This window comes from Astatotilapia calliptera, chromosome 12 (genome assembly GCF_964374335.1).
Source record: "Astatotilapia calliptera chromosome 12, fAstCal68.1, whole genome shotgun sequence".
Taxonomy (NCBI): domain Eukaryota; kingdom Metazoa; phylum Chordata; class Actinopteri; order Cichliformes; family Cichlidae; genus Astatotilapia; species Astatotilapia calliptera.
This window is the reverse complement of record NC_137433.1, coordinates 13,401,377-13,420,085: the sequence shown is the minus strand read 5'-3', so window position 1 is coordinate 13,420,085 and position 18,709 is coordinate 13,401,377. Positions and strand designations below refer to the sequence as shown.

At 44.0% G+C, this 18,709-nt stretch overlaps 1 protein-coding gene across 1 annotated transcript in view; it reads right to left on the bottom strand.

Moving 5' to 3' along the window:
* The window catches only part of hmcn2 (hemicentin 2), a 49,798-nt gene that overhangs the window by 29,210 nt on the left and 1,879 nt on the right, over positions 1–18,709 (bottom strand). Inside the window, exons 2-22 of the mRNA XM_080309014.1 lie at positions 18,463–18,533; positions 17,909–18,067; positions 17,250–17,372; positions 12,310–12,481; positions 12,089–12,195; positions 11,882–12,002; positions 11,284–11,788; positions 10,736–10,857; positions 10,288–10,560; positions 9,707–9,848; positions 9,250–9,377; positions 7,896–8,009; positions 7,645–7,803; positions 7,353–7,547; positions 6,281–6,376; positions 6,030–6,157; positions 5,785–5,929; positions 4,985–5,097; positions 3,393–3,552; positions 3,143–3,302; positions 139–266 (exon numbers count right to left, since the gene is read on the bottom strand). Coding sequence (XP_080165140.1) covers positions 139–266; positions 3,143–3,302; positions 3,393–3,552; positions 4,985–5,097; positions 5,785–5,929; positions 6,030–6,157; positions 6,281–6,376; positions 7,353–7,547; positions 7,645–7,803; positions 7,896–8,009; positions 9,250–9,377; positions 9,707–9,848; positions 10,288–10,560; positions 10,736–10,857; positions 11,284–11,788; positions 11,882–12,002; positions 12,089–12,195; positions 12,310–12,481; positions 17,250–17,372; positions 17,909–18,067; positions 18,463–18,533 — 3,321 coding nt within the window. The remainder of the gene's footprint in view (positions 1–138; positions 267–3,142; positions 3,303–3,392; positions 3,553–4,984; positions 5,098–5,784; positions 5,930–6,029; positions 6,158–6,280; positions 6,377–7,352; positions 7,548–7,644; positions 7,804–7,895; positions 8,010–9,249; positions 9,378–9,706; positions 9,849–10,287; positions 10,561–10,735; positions 10,858–11,283; positions 11,789–11,881; positions 12,003–12,088; positions 12,196–12,309; positions 12,482–17,249; positions 17,373–17,908; positions 18,068–18,462; positions 18,534–18,709) is intronic.

Sequence of the window (18,709 nt, the reverse complement as noted above, 5' to 3'; positions counted from 1 at the left end):
ATGTGCAAAAATATTTGGAACTGTATTCATACACACGTCTCACATATAAGTGATATATTCACACAGAGACTTAAAGATATTGGCTGAACAAACAAGTTTCCATAAACTTCAACTTTTACTGAAACCCTGTGGAGTTACCTTGAATGTGTAAATTGTAGCTTAGGGACGCGTTGCCTGCTGGGTTTTCTGCAGTGCAGGTGTACAGTTTACTATCAATCAGGCGCACATCAGTGATCTTCAGAGAGCCTGAAGGCAAAACAGTGAACCTGGGGAGTGGTTAGGGGTCAAGGGCAAAGACATGGAGAAAACACAGAACTTTATGAGTCACTGAAGATCTACAGCTACTGTGTTCTGATAAAATAGGTGTGTCTGTTTTCTTTTTCTCTCCTATATCTCCTATATTTTGAAGCATGCATATAAACCACCTCCTGCAGGCCAGAACTCCTTTAAAGCTGACTGAGGAAAAGTGGAAAACTGTTCAGTGTTCAGATGAATCAAGACTTTAACTTCTTTTTTGGAGAAAATGGACACAAAAATCTCTGCAGCAAAGAAGAGAGGGAGCGTCTGTGTTGTTATCAGCACTCATTTCAAAATCCTGCAGGGGGTGCAATAGCAAAAGTGGCAGCTTGCACATCTGCAAAGCTAGAAAGATTCCAGAGAAACTTTGTACCAGATGATGTCTTTTTCAGGGATGGTCTTGCACATTTCAGCAAAACAATGCTAAACTGCACACTGCATCTATTACAATGACTTCATAGCAGAAGAGTCTGGGTGTTGAACTGCAGTTCAAAACATTTACCAACTGGAAACATCTGGCATCATGAAGTGAAAAACATGACAAAGAAGATCTAGGACTGCTGAGCAGCTAGAATCCTATATCACATAAGAACGGGACAACATTCCAAGAAGTCCCACAGCTGGTCTCTTCAGCTCCCAGATGTTTATGGACTGCTGTTAAAAGAAGAGGGAATGCTACACAGTAGTAAACATGGCCCTGCCCCAATTTTTCTAGATTTGTTGCTGCCATCAAATTCAGAATTAGCTCATATTTTTTCAGAGTTTAAACATTTAATATCTTTTCTGTGCTGTATTGTAAATAAAATGTGGGCTTATGAGAGACGCAAATCATTACGTTCTGGTTGACATTTTATACAGCGTCCAAACTTTTTTTTTTTTTTTGGTATTTGGGTTGTACAACAAGTATCAGAGCATTTGACAGGTATACATAAATTGAATTATGCTGTCAAACACTTAGTGGTCCTTATTCAATTATGTTGTTTTGTTGAAATGGAAAAAGAAAATGTGTGAGGGTTAGAGTTCATAAAGAGCAAGCAATAGCCGGAGTCTGGACCTCATCCAGAGCTAAGTACGATTGTCTGGGATAATTACAATGTGAAAGGGTCAGCAGTGTTTGACCTGATAATATCACCATGGGAAAGGTTGTAGGTTCAAAAAGATCAATGCGGATTTTTCTGTTTGCGTGTGCAGCTATTGTGCGTTTACGACCGCGGGGTCAGGAAATAAAGATAAAGTGAAAATCAAAAGGTTGACTTAATGGTGGAGCTCGAATGAAAGGTCGCACAGGTCTCCAAAGTCAAAGCGTCATCCTTCCTGGGACCAACTAAGTTCAAAGCAACGTTTTGGCCCAACTTGCCATTTGTTTTTTTTTGATGTTTGTCAAAGTCAAACAAGTGGACAGATGGTGGTCATCACATACACTCCAGTACACAACCTCAGCTCCAAAGTCAGGCCTTGCTTGCTGTGGGTCAGCAACTTTAAAGGAGGGTGTGGTAACCTGAAATGCTACAGAAGCTATCCAGCTGTACAAATGTATAATATACAGCAATGTAAACACACCTCTGCGATTTATCTTTGATAAGTGTGTCTGCTAAGCAACCAAATTCTAACAATAACACGCCTGTCTAAGTGGAAACGAGCTAGAAGCACAAAGAGCTCTGTATTTTAGACGCACATATGGTGTAATGTCTTTCACCCACCCCCCCACCTCCCCAAACAGCCGTAGGAGAGACGACAGCATCCAGCTCGAAAACTGAAAGGCGGCCTCTGCAGTGGTTAATGTGAGCTCAGGCTACAGCGGTGCTGCTCCGCGTGACATGAACAGCCCCTCTCGCTCATCCATCACTCCCCACATTGGTGTCATCTGTGTACACAGTGCGACTGGCCAAAGACTAACTGGGACAAATTGGCCTCATCAGGATCAGGTCTCCTGTGACCAAATCTTCTGACTCAGTATTGAAAAAAGGAAAGAGAAAAACAAAAAACTCCCTGCCTGGTACTAGTCTGAATACATGGATATGAGATAAATATCATCTCCCACTGTTTAAGTTATTTTAAAAATCAGCACCCCTCAGTTATTTCCTCCGAACCTCAGAGTGTAGCTTAAAGGAGTTAATGTTCCTTTACAGAGCCCGCTCCTTCCATAGGTCCCTGCGTATGCAAAGCATGACGCTGGGTTTGTTCACAGGGATGTGTTATTCTCATCAGACAGGACTAGTAAAGAGTCAGCATGTTGTTTTACTGCCGAAACACCGCGGGGAATCTGAACATCAGACAGACACAACTTGTATCTCTTCCACTGTCAGTTCACTTTCCGCCCCTCTTCCTGGCACCCCCTCCCTCCAACGCCACCCCCCACCGTTTCCTTCTTCCTGACCCCACACAAGTCATACTGTATCTGAGTCACAACGGCTTTCAACTCCCTCTGTCATTCTTCTATCTGCACTAAATGATTCGGCCTGGTGTCTGGCCCAAAGAGTCTGCCTGTCATCCATCCAGCTCGTGTCTCGGGGCAGCCTGCCTGCCTGTCTGCGCCCAGAGTGACCACACATGAAAGCCAGGAATCAGGCAACCACGTGGGACCAGATGTTTTACCTCGGTTTAGCCAACTGGTGATGCCCACACACAGATCTCTAGTCTCTGCTGCCTCTGCCTGGCCGCTCTTCCAGAGGCATTACGGCATGTTAGCAGAAGCTTTGAACAACAGCCAGAGCTCTTTGTAAAAGCTGACTCAGGTGTTAGTTAAGTCAGAGGTAAAGTATGGTTAGTGCTTTTGGATTATGTCAGCTTATATTTGAGACATTTAACTGCATGATTGTCGGGGTGAGGTAAGGCTTCCTCTTACCCAGCTGTGACGGGGGGGATGGGATGCCCGTTTCGGCTCCACGTGACTAACGGAGAAGGACTCCCTTCAGCCTCACACGGGAGAACAACCTCTGCCCCCACCTCTGCAGCCATGTTTACTGTGTTGTCGTGACCAGTCACGCCCATTATCTTTGGCACAGCTTGAACACAACAAAAGAACTTGTTAGACGACCACATAGGCACTTCCTTTACAATTCCAAACGCAAACTGTTTGCCTCCGTTCGCCTTACTATTGACACTCAGCTGGATCTCGCGACTAGCATAGCCCACAGGACTGGTGGCAGTGCAGATGTAGATGCCTGCATCTTCGGCGGAGGGGTTGGGGATGTGGAGGTGTCCCTCAGAGTCAGACTGAAGAGCGGAGCTGTCCCTGGGCAGGGGCTGCCTCCCCTGGCAGAATAAGATCAGACAGAACATATTATATTAGAAAAGTCCTCCACACAAGCGTGCGCATGGATGCTAAGATTAGTTCAAGGTTTACAACCCAACCTTTGATGTCTAATGGAATTACTGGCCACCCCTTCGGATTGCTCTCTATCTGCAGCGTGCACACGCAAGAACCGAGGCAGCTGCGCATCCACTCGCTCTGAACATTAGAGCGCTTTAACAGATACACTTTTATCTGACAAGAAGGTAAATTTACTTGACTCTAGAGTAACATTTTGAAAATGTTAGGGGAAAGGCCGGGTGGAATATAAATCCGGCTCAGTTCAGCAACATGTAGACAACAACAGCATGCTGACCTCGTGCAGGGTAGTATTAGTACAGGGTACGTAATAGTGGCAGGGTATTTCATCGGCCATGTTTTTCTTGCCTTTAAAGAAAAGATGATATCACTGCAGTTCCTAATTTCAGTGGTGGAAGAGAAACAGATGCATTAACAGTATACAAACTGCCGCTTCTGCTTCACTACACGTCAAAGATAAATGTACACTTTTTACCAGGCAATATTTATCTCACAGCTTTAGCAACATTACAAATTATTAATCTGTTATATTGCAGCGGCTGTCAAAGGCAACGCTGCAGTACCACACAAGCTGTAATAAGATCTGTTTTTGCATCCTGGATGGATCGAGAGCATCGGCTTAGCACCGCCTGGTTGCACATAAACTTTTGTGTTTTCCTCTCGTGATATGATGAAGTGTTGTACTAGGAGGGGATGCGGGAAAGTCTTGAAATAGATTCCTAAGGTACGATAAAAACAGGGTGATTTGCACCAGTCAAGCAGCAATATAGTAAAGTTGCCATGGTTACTTCCCTCCCTGGCCAGGTTAATCAAGTCTTGATTGCAGTGGAAACTGTTTTTGTTGGTGGTGTTTTGTTTTGTTCTGTTTTTTTGTGTTCTGACAAATCAAAGAAAAGACCAGAGGGGAAAAAAAGAAAACTGTTTGAATAAGACAAAAAAAATGTAATTGTATTTATGTAAATGTAATCACAGTAAGTGAAGGCGATTTGAAGTGCTACAGATGTATGTGTAAAATAAAAAAAATATCCAGAGTAACTCAGTGTGCCTCAAAATGAATTCAGAATTAAAACCCTTTTTCATTATCAGTCATTTCACACTGATTTGATTCTGGTTTTATTAATATCGTTATGCTTGTATTGACTGGCACGGTCCAAGATTGCACTCTTAAGGATAATCTAGATCCCATCACCGCTGAGTATTGATTTTTGCTGTTGCCTGATTGTGATAATTATTTCCAAAGTGCTAATAATGACTCATTGTAAGCTGAACTGATACAAAGGGCTGACCTTGGACTAGACGGTGCTGTGGAAGTCACGCTTGATTTACTGAGCTGAAGCTGAAGGTTGCGAGTGTTACCTTGGACCAGACAACATCTGGTTTGGGAACGCCGGTGGTTTCGCATGATAGCCTGATGGCTACACCCTCGTTGGCTATGTAGTGGTACGGACCAGCGCTGATCTCTGGGGGCACTGTGGAAGAATAAGGTCATAAAACACAGCTGTCTGACTGAGCGTGAAGAAGCGATCTGCTGCTGCATTACCACCGGCCTCAGCTGACCAGCAACATCGGCGTTTGAGGCATTTCTTCATTACAAACTGATGATGAACCGTGATCCTGGCTGTCTGTCATTACATGCTCATGACTCCATTTATCAAAGCATGCAATAAAGCAGGCCCTCTCTCTGTGATGACAACAGGTGGTCGATTCATTCAAAAATTGTTTTCCATGCTGAGTTGGCACATTTTTGGCTTAATTGTCCAATTATATAGCCTGTGGTTGCAAACTTTGCACTGAGAAAGTGCATTCAGTGAGTGAAAGGGTCTGCTTTTAGATTAGGCTCATATATTTTCTTGCTGATATTTTATTAGTGCACATTAAATATGACGATAGAACCAGATGTAGGAGATGTAAGTTTAGTTTAGCTTGGATTATGGAAGCTTAGTATAAGTGGGAAACAACTAACCTGGCTGTGCCAAAAATGTAAATTACACACACAATTTGGGATTTTACAGCGGGTCATTTACTACAATAATTTGAGTCAGTTACTTTCTGGAGTATCTCCAAGACTATAAGCCTGTCTTAGCTGCTTGTGCTTATTGTTTGCTGGCTTTGATTTTATTGGTAATGTGAGTGTTACTATTCCTTTACTCTCCTACCGTGAACCTCCAGGCTGACTGTGATGTTCGCGGAGCCTGCCACATTAACCGCAGTGCACACATAAATCCCAGTGTCCTCTGGGATGGCTCTTTCGATGTACAAACTGCCATCGCTCCTCAAGAACATCCTTCTGTTCAGATGGAACTGTGCAAACGAAAAAAGTAAAAATATTCCTGTCATACACAAACACAGATATGATCCATGGGAGAGGCAGGTTTGAGTTTGATGTTTTTACCAGCCTTACAGGTTTTCCATTCTTGGACCAGTGTCTTTCTGGAAGAGGAATTCCATCCAACAACATGCAAGGAATACTAAGTGACTGACCGCTCCCGGTGGTGATCACTGGGGCAACTTGGGCCAATAGAGGTGGCTCTGCAAGAAAAAGGATTTGAAATGATTATTAAACAACAAGAGCAGGAATATATGTGTTATAGCCACAGTGTCCTTCTGTGTGTTTCTGCTACATGCATATATGGGATCACAAAAAGAGCCTACCCAGTCCAGTGACACTAACTCTGGCCTCAGATTTGATGGTTCCAAACTGGTTCTTGGCCTCGCAGATGTATAGACCTTCATCATCCAGCCAGACACCTACAGTCAAACACACATCATTGAAAAATGCACCCCGCCGCACATTACAATACATCTGAGAGTAGCAGCATCATCACACTTACCAAGAAAGAAAACAGTCTATCTAAAAAAACTAAATAAGTTCATGCTAATAGCAGCTAAGACCCCTACTCAGTAACAACTGGTATTATTGGCCTGACAGTGCTGTAATTAGGAGCTAAAAATAGAAAATAACAGGATTAATGGGTTTGGCTCAGCTGCTATCCTGCTGTCCCACTCAGTAAATTCTCTTGAGATCACATCTTGGAAGATCAACATATGTTTCAATTCTTCTGTCCTAGCAAATATTGAAGGATTCCAGGATAAAGCATTAAAGGTAACCCGTGAGGAGCACGATTCAAGGAGATAGTGGCGTTTGAGCACTACGCAATATGAACAGAGACATTTCTGAAACTGCAGGTAAAAAAAATAAAATAAAGCCATCTGTAGCAGATGGAGCCAATCAGGTCAGAGGGCAGCCGCAAATGGAAACAGTGACAGAAACGGCCCATGTAAATATGTCTGTTCCTGTCCAATATTATATTTCACACTATAAACATTTAGTCTCAGGAGCACAAAGCATCACGGTATGTGGCTAAGAATAGTCATGTTTCAGGCTGAAATATCTTCCAGAGTTCACAGCTTTGATCCCCCTGCCCTGATGAGGACAAAGACAGACGCCTTCTCTTGCCAAATAATTAACAACATTTTAAGGAGAGTCTTTTCACAGAGCAGAGATAATGCTTTTAGCAGGATGGATATTCGAGAGGCATCGGTTTACTGTAACTTTACCAATGGCAATGACATCCCGGCTCTCCCACCTCTTAAGAAAATGTTAGCTGGATTTAATATGATACTCTTCTATATATACTTGCACAATTTGAGTCAAGCCAGTTCGAGCAGGGAAACCGTGAGGCTGCCGCACAGCACACCAAAGCTCTTTGCTGTGATAACTCACTCTGGATTAGAAGATGTCCGTTCTCCAGCTGCATTGTTTTACTGTGGCTGTCTGAACGCATGAGAATCTGTCTGCCATCCTGTCTGCGCCAGGTCACCGTCGGCTGCGGGAATCCCCGGGCAGTGCAGGGGAGGGTGATATTCTCCCCGACATTGACTGTCACGTCAGCCGGTGCCTCGGAAAACAATGGACCCGCTGTGGAAGGAAGAGTGGTGCCAGATGGATGTTTTTTCCTTTGTATAAATGTGAGAGAAATACAAGTTTTATGTGGAAAACTGTAGTGTGGCCTCACCTCCAACCACCAGACTAACAGTGCCAGAGGAGGTTCCAGCAGAGCTGCTCGCCACACAGCTGTACTGACCAGCGTCGACCTCCTGCACGGCACGAATGTGCAGCGTCCCGCGATGTACGTCCTGCTCAACAAAAGGAGCAGAGCCCACCTCGAGTTCACCTGGAAGTACGAGCAATATAAGCTTGTCGTCCTCTAACAGAGACATCTCCACAGTCATTTTAATAAAAGCACTGTGTATGGCGTTAACTCACCTTTGAACCAGTGGACAAGAGGGGACGGAAAGCCTGTGGCCTGACACTCGAGAGTTGCATCACCACCAACAGTCACTAGCACAACCTGCTGTACCACTGTTATTCTTGGTGCCTCTGCAGAACAAAAAAAATCAGTGGGATGAACTTTTTATTCCAGGGATGTCCAAGTCATTTTACATCATAGGCCTCGGGACTTTGATTTTAAACGGACCAGTGAAAATCCCCTTTCTATCGGTGCAAAGGAGTTTAACTGCACATTTAAACCCTGCGATATCTCAATGTAAGAAAAAGAAGTGGAATTTCAAAGGTGCGTCTCAGTTTTTCCACGTGATAAAGAAACGCTGCTATAGTAAAATAAAGAAATTTGTCAGCATGACTCTGTGGACTTAAACTGTAACAAATAAATGTGTAAAGTTACAGAAGTACTGATAGTTCGTGGGCCAGATTCTCCTGTGGTTTTAAAGTGGGGCATTTTTGTTGTTCTATTTTATTCATTTATTTAATTGTTTAATTGCAAATTCTATTTCTGCATTACTTTGGTTTAGTATGAATGGCTGTTTTGGAGGTCTATCAGTAGGACAAGCTTACAGTTTAAAGTCCAAAATTTATGCTCTCCTTCACATTTTCTAAAGACATCTAGTGGGCCGGATTGGAGTTTTTGCTGGGCCAATTCTGCCCCCCGGGCCTTATGTTAGGCCCCCCTTTTTTTAGTTTATAGCAATGCACCGGTCTTTCATGCAGCGCTACTGTACGTGAACAGTAATGTGCTGTTTGTTTATACCAGCAAGGGCATGAGAAAAACCCTGATGTGAATGTAAAAATGATGCTTATACTTTAGACCCAGGCAGCTGAGCTGAAAGGATGAGATGATCTACTGTGTTATAAGGTTTTCCCTGATTTGACAGATCAGTGTTGTTAAAAATGACATTCAGAGACAAGTGCGTATAATACCAGCAAGCCCCAGGAAAATGCTGCCATAATCCATCAGTGTTACGGTTTCTGTCAAGCACTAACTGACAGCCGTGAGTGAAACTTCAGGCCCACAACTGTCAGCGCTCACCAAACAAGGAGAGAAACATCACGTCGTGTGAGACAGAGCTGTATGTGGCCATGTTCGCTTGCTGTATACTCTGCTCTATCCTGCTGGATATCATTAAAAGAAATGCGCCTTAAAAACAGTCAACACGGGCAAAAATGCTTCGTGTCACTGGAAGTTAAAAATGAAGTCAGAAGAGAAGCAATTATTCAGAACAGAAACTTTAACAACTCCGAATGACGAAAGGCTAATTCCAGCAACAATATATCTTCGCGCTGGCATCCTCAACCAGACATCTGTCGGGATGTGTTGACTTACCCGCATAACTAAGTGACACAGACTGAGAGGCAGTCCCAGCCTCGTTGCTTGCCAGACATGTGTAGTTCCCAGCATCCTCTGGGAGGGCCCCTTTAATGGTTAGAACTCCATGCTGGTTCAGACTGAACCTGTAGCATACAGTGGACAGGATTCATGTTTGTTGATACTTTTGTTGATTACAAGCGCAGATGTAAAACAGAGATCCATCTCTCTGAATCTTTATGCTGCTGTTTGGTGTCACGGGAGAAATTTGTGTGTGTGCGAATGTATATTTCACTGCTGACATATAAAATACTTGTGGTTTGGGGGGAAAAAAAGGGTTGACATGAGTAGATGTAAATTTCCAAAGCGATGCAAACAAGATGAGGCGATGGCGCATGTAGGTCAAGTGGAACGTAATGACTCTCTGAGTCCTTTGTGCCAGAGGTGCCGAGTGGGCTGAGAGTTCCCCTCTTACCTCGGCCGATTAGTTAGGAACACGTTGCCTTGGCTCCAGAAGAGCCGGGGAGGGGGGGAGCCGGACGCCGAGCAGACCAGGCGGATCTCATCGCCTTGGGAGAAAGCCAGGGACTGCGGGTGCACTACCACAGAAGGAGCCTCTGCAGTTGAAATCAAAGGAAGGCAAAAAAATGTAAAAAAAAATAAAAAGCAGACGATGACTCAGGGCCTTGTCACAGGCTGCATGATGTCATTTATAGCTATCACAAGCTTAACAAGAGCAAACTTGATGCTGTGGGCTGCAAAGCAATTACAAAAACACTCCATGTCTGACTTCATAACTACAGGATATTCTTGAAGACATATTTATTTGCCTGTTTGTTGAAGTCATTGCAAATATCTGAGTGCATTCCCTCAGTAGACGCCACACTTTTCAACACGCATAAGTCTTTGCTGATGAGAAAAGGAAGTGGCTTAATCTGATTGTAAGGAGGTCGAGGCAATAATGGAAAACAGATGACGGGGGCCCGCGAGGATCCGTTAAGCCCTGCCGCGTTAAATGTTTAAGCAGATGAGCCGCAGGGTATTGGGCTATCATACCTGGGACGTGGAGCCACACGGCGATTCTGCTGTCTCCGTAGGGGTTGGTTGCCACGCAGCGGTACTCCCCAGCATCCTGAGCCCGCACAGCGCTGATCTGCAGGTAAGAGTTGGGCAGCAGCTTCACCCTCCCTGCCCGTGCCTGGATAGCATAGCCCCCTCGATGCCAGGTCAAATTGTGGCGCATGTTTCCCTCCACCTGACAGGACAGCACAGCCACGCCTCCCACAGAAGATGTCACATTCACTGGGGGCTTCAAGACCGGAGGAGGATCTGTTTTAGTGGAAACATGAGTGCAGACAATGTTTAAAACAAATATTTGTGCAGACATGCTTTCTATCTAGTTTATGTCTAAACGATAAAGCAGAGGTTTGTATCTAAATGGCTGGAACGCACCCACGTCCAACTGAAGGGGAGTGTGCGCTTGCATTGTTGTTGTGTGACATACCTCTAACAGTTAACTGTGTTACAGCCCACCCCTGCCCTGCGCTGCTCTGCGCCATACACTCATACGGGCCTTCGTCCTCGGCTGATGCCTTCGGAATTTCCCATGATGCAACGGCAGAATACCTGAAGCAAAGACACGTTTGGTTTATTGGCCAGCACATATTCCTCTTATTTCATGTCACACCCAGTGGCTCTTTGGCACATCCACGCACTGGAAATAATTTTCATCAAAAGTCAGCTGCACTTCATGAAAGTAATTCAAGCCAGAGAGTCAACACCAAGACAAAATAGTTGCTTTGTTAAATTGAGTATGTGATGTTTAGAAAATCAACTGTGTATATATCCACTTGTTGACAGATGAACCAATAAAATGCAAGAGTGAGGCAGCACTAATGCTTTACAGGCGTGCCCACTGGTAAGATTAGGGAGTGACTTAATTAATGCTTTTAAATGAGGTAATAGGCGCGCGAAGCTTCGGGGATCTGAGGGAATCGGAAGGAAGGCGAGCCAAATGTTATGGAGTGCTGAGCAAATAGAGAAGAGACTCACTGAAAGAACCTCTCGCTTCCCAGTGTAATTCCACTTCTGGTGAATCTTAGTCTGTAGGGAATGTCACTCTTTACAGAGCAGCCAATCACAGCTGGCTGCATATAAACGCCCTTCACTACAGTCGACATGCTCACAGCTGGAGCATCTGCACAAGGGAGGAAACAAAGGTTAAAGGCTATAAAGAGATTGATGAGGTATGGGAGACACTGCAGTGTGGCTTTGGTGAAGAGGGATGCCTTGCCTGGAATGATGTTGGTGTAGGAGACGCTGGACAGCCTCTGGAAGCGGTAGCCCTCTTCGTCTTTGCCCGTTACCTTGATGAAGAAGCTCTGGGAAGGGGTGCGGAATTCCGGGAGACTCCACAGGCCTTGTTTTCCAAGGTCAGAGGGCAGCGGTACAGGGATCGTTCGCAAGGAGCGGCCTGAGCCTGACACAAGCTCCACATGGCTCAGATGACCTGGAGGCTTCAGGCCGGTGCATTTCAGTAAAACATGGGATGGGAGCCCTGAAGGACAAAGGAAGATCGGCATGAGGTAATTTTCTGCACATGGTCTCGGTCAAATAAAAGGCAAAGAGCTAACAGACACATGCCAGACACCTTTTATCGGCCTCTCTCTCGTGTGGTTGAACTCTGTAACAGGTACGCTGGAGAAGCCTGCGCGGAAGTCGAGACTGCTGACTCCTGTGACCCTCAGAGTGTGACGCCCACTACAGCTTATCTTTAGAGTGAAACGTGTGAAGTGAATTCAGCATCATAAAAAAGTCAGACAAAACACATTTGTGATTTATTCACCAAAATAAATACCTTCAGTTTCCAGGCACCGGGTCTAGGAAACTTGAGGTTTATCACACGAGCTGAGTTGGGAATATTCAAGAGTTCTTTAAGGCCCTCCTCTACACCAACTGCCCGACCTTGGAAAAGGAAACATAACAGATGTTATTTCAAAGAAAAACATGACTTTCTTTAAAAGCACTGATAATGCTAGGAGTAGATAAGAATAAATAGGAAAAGCAGGAATGAGTTACCCAAAGGATCGCTGAGCTCGATTTCTGGTGCTGGTCCACTGAGTGACACCGTGACCTCTCTGAGGCTTGGGTCAAAGGGAACTTCCCAGTTGTTTTCCTGGGCACTGTCATGATTGGAGGACAGAAGGTGGACCTTCATGGCCTGAACTGTTTCCTCTACCCACTTTAAAACCTGGCAGGAGGCAAAACACAGCATTTGCAGGAGCACAACCAAGCAAGATATTCCTGAGTGCATTAATCAAACTGTCAGAGAGGTAAACTTCAAAAGGCAGGAGAGGGACAGGAAGGACGCACTGGCCTTAACTCCGAAAGCCCCCACAAAGCCCTTGCTTTTCCCTGTTCTTCGTCTTTCGGACTATTCTTTCATCACAAAACTATTCATGAGACGGATTTTGCCTAAACAAAGGAAAAGTGAAGCAGCTCAGCTGTCAAACTGATAACATACAGTTTTCTGCACTTTCAAGCACGTATTCCCAGAAAAAGTGTCTCTCACAGTGGAAGCCTGTCAGGCAGCAGTCCCGCTGCAGCGGCGCAGGTTTTATTAATCATAAAGCTTGTTCCTCAGAAGACAAAGCGGAAGCGGTGGATCGGGTTGTGGGAACGGCCGTGGTTTTGAATTAAACCTAAGCATTAAACTGAATCAGGCAGGCATTTCACACTTTTCTGCTGAAAGGTTTAAGCTGAAGAAGTCTGATGAGGTCAGACAGTGACTCTCTTCTTAGTCATTCCACCACTTTGAGCAAAGATTACAGAAAGGTTGAACAAGCTGATTGTACATGATGGTAAAAACAGTCATTACTTAGACTTTAATTTCCCTCAGCAGCTCTCCACAGGAATCTGTGATGTTACAGGATTTCAGCTTTGACAGGTGCTTGACCCTCTGGGTGTAATCATCAGCGAGGTACTGATTAAAAATGCAGTTTCTCTTTTGTTTTCACTCAAATCAAAACAGAAGCACAGCAAAAGCCCACTGACTTTTCACAGAGTCCTATTTCAGCGGTCACAGCAAACTAAATGTCGTCCATCTTCCAAACGCTTAACAAGCAGCTGCTGTCTAATATTTGTTTTCACCTCGTATTGAGAGGCATCACGGTTTAACTGTGCCTGTAATGAAGCCAAATGAAAACATTTCCTCGGCAGGCCCTTCAGAGATGAGGCCAACACCAACACGTTTTACGACACAGACGTAAAAATGAAACAGGGAAAGCCTTTGATAATTTAATTATCAGCCCTCGACTTCTCCTCTATCGGGTCTGCAAGGTCCTGACAGCAGCTGGTTCCTCTTGCCATTTTACAACTGGAAACAGCTGTAATGTCTGCCACGTGTGCAGTCGTCACAGTCAGAGCAGGAAACTGCTTAGAAGTGACCCACATCTATGTCTGTGTCTTATGCGGTAGAGCAAAGAGGAGTGGGCATTTCTCTGCCCTCGGACCTCAGATGAAAGAGAAGAAGAGCCCAGAGGTGGGGCCAGTTCCCTGTCTGGGCTGGCCTGCAGGGTCTAGAAGAGCCGAGCGCCGTAGCCTCTCCCTGGCTCTACCACTGGGAATGCAAAGGACCTTAAGTCCCCGTGAAACCTCATCCAGCGTGTCTCAGATGATCAGGCTTACAGGGCTGTAACAGGAAAGACCCCCTGCTGCTATTCATAGAAGCATGACAGATGGGGCAGAGAAGAAGTGTTACCTAAAGCTGGGGTGATGGTGTATTCCCCACATCGATTCAGGTACATTACCTGAAGAAGAAAATGCGTGACCGCGCCACTGTAAGGTAGAACAGCTTGCCTCCAGACCTCCCAGCGGGCTAGAGGTCAGCTCTGTCTTTACGCAGGTATAAACACAGCATTTACTGGATATTTGCATGAAGATGGCCCGCTCCAAATCAAGGTTATTAAAGTAAACGAGACCCAGACAGATCCCCTGCTCCTTCTGAGTGGGAGTTTCCACATAGAGAGGCTCAGCTACAGGATAAGCAGTGCTTTTGTTTAGCCGGACTGTGGGTAAAAGGTACCTAGATTTTATGCCTGGCAACCATTACCATTGCCATTTCCCTTAACTCGCTGCAGCACCCATAATCAGAAAAGACCCCAAGGCTAATCTTATAAACAACTCATCAAGGTGCTCGAGTTATCCATGTATGCACCAACTAGAAACACAAAACTAATAAATCTCAGGTCTTTCTCTGAGCGAACATCACATCACCCAGTAAAACATCACATTCCTCATTGTTCTTCAGCACTTTAGGGCACTTAAGAACGCAGATATTTTTAAATGTTCAACACTTTAAAGACAGCGGTTCTCATTGCCTGTGTTCTGTGTTACCATTTTCACTCACTTATCATAACCAATTAAAATTTAAAGCGCGTAAAGAGCGTGTTACACACAGAGCTGACAATAAACTGTTGTGCGAGGACCTGGAGCCAATTCCACTGGGCAGCTGTGTTGGAAGAAGCGAAACCATGAAAGATCACATCCTGGGATTAGAGAGTAAAATAAGCAGTCTGTTTTCTCTGCGCTGGCCCCCCTGGAGACCACAAAAAGACACTGTATATTTCATTTGGCTGCACATTATTAAACTACTATTAATGGTGAATATTTGGTTAGATTTGTACTACTTCTGAGGATTTTTAAGGGATTAAAGGATTTGCATTAATTTGGTAAAAGCATGCCACCCAGGAGCTAAAAAAATCATACAGGTTAAAAAAAGAGAAGCGACTGACAGACAGCGTAAATCCAAGAGGGGAAAAAAAGCCTGTTTATATGAAAATGTACACAAAGACTATGTTCAAAATAATAGGGCTACATTAGCACAAAGCCATCTGGTGTTGAGGTATAAGGTCTAGCCCTTGTGTCATACTTTAAAAAACTTACGTTGATCACCCTGGGGACCAAAAAAGGTCCCGCCCCAAAAAGTGCAATAAAAATGTTATATACTAATATTTTTTACCACTTTAAATGAGTCAGTCTTTTAAGACTACTTCTGCCTGAAATATTCACATAAAGTTTTAATTATATTTTCGTTGTTTTAACCCTTTAAATCCCAGTTTTATTACATGAACGCCCTGTTTTTTTAGCCCCAAAAAACAAAAAAACTAAATATTTTCAAAAAAAAACATTTGAAGTAATATTTGATTGTTATTATAATTAGGCCTTTAGATTGACTAAAGATTGGCACCAAGAGTCATTTCGATCGCCTTTTATTTTTTTTCCAGGAGCGCATTTCATAAAATGCACACTATCGACCACGCCCAAAAAGTGCAATAAAAATATTAAATATTAATTTTTTTTTTCACTTTAAATTGGTCAGTCTTTTAAAACTACTTCTCCCTGAAATATTCATGTCAAGTTTTAATTACATTTCGCGGATTTTAACCCTTTATATCCCGGTTTCGTCACATGAGTGCACTGCTTTTTTTGCCCCAAAAACATAAAACATAAAACATAAAATATTTTCCAAAAAAAACATTTGAAGTAATATTTTATTGTTATTATAATTAGGCCTTTAGATGGACAAAAGATTGGCACGAACATTAATTTCGATCCGGTTTTAATTTTTTTTCCAGAAGCCAAAAATGTCCCCAGGCGGCGCTGCTGCTCCTGCTCCCCCGGGGAGGAGTGCCTCTGCCGCGGGTGTGTTTCGCGCAGCGCCGGAGCATATGGTTCGGTTCCCGTGTCTGCAGCACACACTTCCGCTACCACGTGAAAACAAATACGTCATTTCCTGTTGATTAAAAAAAAAAAAAAAAATCAAACGAACCTAAGGGTAGAAAATGGTCCGGAACGAGCAGCGGGCCAAGCTTCTGTTGTACGCGGGAAATTAGTCTGCCTTTTCCGGGTATCTGTCTCGAGCAGGCCGCTGGAGAACATGTGTATGTTCCAGCAGGCGTCACATGTGGAGCAAGGGCGCCACCCGGTGGACAAATAAAAAAATTACAACTCTAAGGCCTGTAGTCCAAAACAAAACCTAAGCTGGAGACCTGATGAGCGATTTGACCGTATTATTTCTGGCGTGAAAAATAGCGTTTATAATGGAAGTCAATGGGCCCAAAACGGTCCCGAGGGTGATCAGTGTGAGTATTTTTGCTGCTCAGCCGTGTTAGGCTGATTTAAGAAAATCAGACTGGAATTTTAAATATTTTACAAAAACGAAGCCGTTTGGCAAGTTTGGCTATGCTACACCCAACACAGTGAAAATGGCTTTCATGCAAACAAACAAAGGGACCCAAAAAGGGCCCAGTATGACACAAGGGCTAGACTACATTTGGTCCCCTGTTCCCTTAATACGACAACAGTAAAATGACTTTTAAGCACTCCTTAAACAGCTGGTAGGATTATGGAGTGATAATGAAACGAGCTGCCACACACACACACACAGGCATTGTATGTCTAGCTATATGCAAGCATGACTTGACAGGAAACAGACCCCCCCACACACACAAAGACCCACACAAACACATCTGAGTTCAGAGGTTCAGTGGGCCACCAGTGTGCAGAGCTGTTGGCTCCAGCTCAGCGCTGCCCAGCCATCTCCTGTGTTGACATGTAGGATACCAGTGTCTCTTCCAGAGGAAACTCTGGCTTCTTTTACGTCTGCTTGGGAAGTGAGCCCCGCTGTCTTTGGCTTCTGAGACTCAGCTCCTGTTACATGCTGCTTCCGATATAAAGGAACCACCGGCCCGTATCGTATGACCAGGAAGTTTAATATCAGCACTGGAATCATTTGATTAGGCTAAATGAATTCCTCATTATCATCTATTATCGGTGGGTCAAATGGGAGTTGATGTTGTTCTGCTCCTGCTCTCCTCTGTTATTAGAAAATATCACCGCTTTCATATTCAAATACACTAGAGAGTTCCAATTTAGGGGCTAATTCATTATGTGTGAGGGCTTAATGGGGGTTCGGTGGCCAGTCGTCAGAGCGCACGGTTACTCTGCGTTGCTCTCACCTCGTTGACCTGCTGCTTATCCAAGTGAAAGATTTGCCCAGAGGAGGTGGCGGCGATCTCCTCGTACGCCCTGTAACCAGGCTGAGAGCGGTCTCCACAGTCCCCGGTCAACACAAATACTACCTGGGAACGAAGAGGACAGAGGAGTTAAGAGGATTACATTTGTTGAGTGTTTGCTTTCTGCTGAGTCGCTTTCACTTTGCTCCAAATGCTCATTGTCATGCATCATGTAGGGGCTGAGACGAGCAACTTTCCTGCACTCAGCTGATCCCGGGAACTTCTTTGGAATGCAGATGGTTTTTCTTTTTTACAGCATTGCTGTTGTATCCCTTTTGTGACAGCGTGCAATAAATGCAGAGGCTCTAAAGACAGTGTGGGATGGGGCTCGTGTTTGTAGGTTCAACTGTGTTCCAGATAACATCAGTTAAATGGCATCTTGATCATTATGGGAGTATTCAGCACCAGTGAATACAAATGAGATGCTTGTGGGCATGTTTTTATTTTCTTTTAATCAGTTTACATACCATAGATTTGATCAAAGAGAAGCCTGCATCTATCGGATGTTTGACATTGAATAAAGAGCACACATTGGACTGATTAAGTATGTATCAGTTTTGTCCTGATGTATAAGAGGCCTGTTTAAATTCCCTGCCTTGTACCTGTGATTGACGGAGTTGCACCAGTTGCAGAACATCTCTCTTCAGGCGGTAGTCTTTGGCCCTGGCATCAGTAAACACATAGATAAAGGATCCAGGCAGGGAAACCTCCAGTGCTTTCTTTATGGCTCCGATACTCATTTCAGGGCAGTCGCCTCCACCCTGTGTGATAGAATCACATTTGCTTAAAAACTCCAGAAAAAAAAATCATATATTTATATTTTTTAAATGTTCATTCAGATATCGTGTTGTTGAACACATCCATTTTGTGGAGAGACACATCAAATGTTTCTTAAATACGTTTAAATCACTACCCATAAAAGCAGCACTAATTTACTTTTGAAAGAAGAAAGAACCGGTCCCATAAACGATGTGCCTTATATGAGTAAACATTTGAATAACTGTTCAATTCAGTACAATCTGGGGTTCTTAACATTCAACAGATGTGCTGCTTATCATGATTACAGTTTTAGGGGCTGGCAATCCACATACTGTTCACCATAATCTAAAGGTTTCATTCGTACAAAATTATTAATTTATGTAATCTGTGTCTGAACCTGGACAAACAGCTCTTGCAGATCCTGCTGGAACTTCTTTGGGTCGGTGGTGATGGACACGGGGCCGATATCTGTCAGATTAAAAATATACATCAGGAAAAAAAACCTTTCTGTGAAGAAAATCAAACCCAGTCAGCCGGTTCTGTTCTGATTTCTGAAGAGTGTATGCCTATACAGAACAGGATAATCATTGCAACCACAAAACGCCTATGGTCTGGAATTTTTAGAAGGGAGAGCGTTTGTTTGT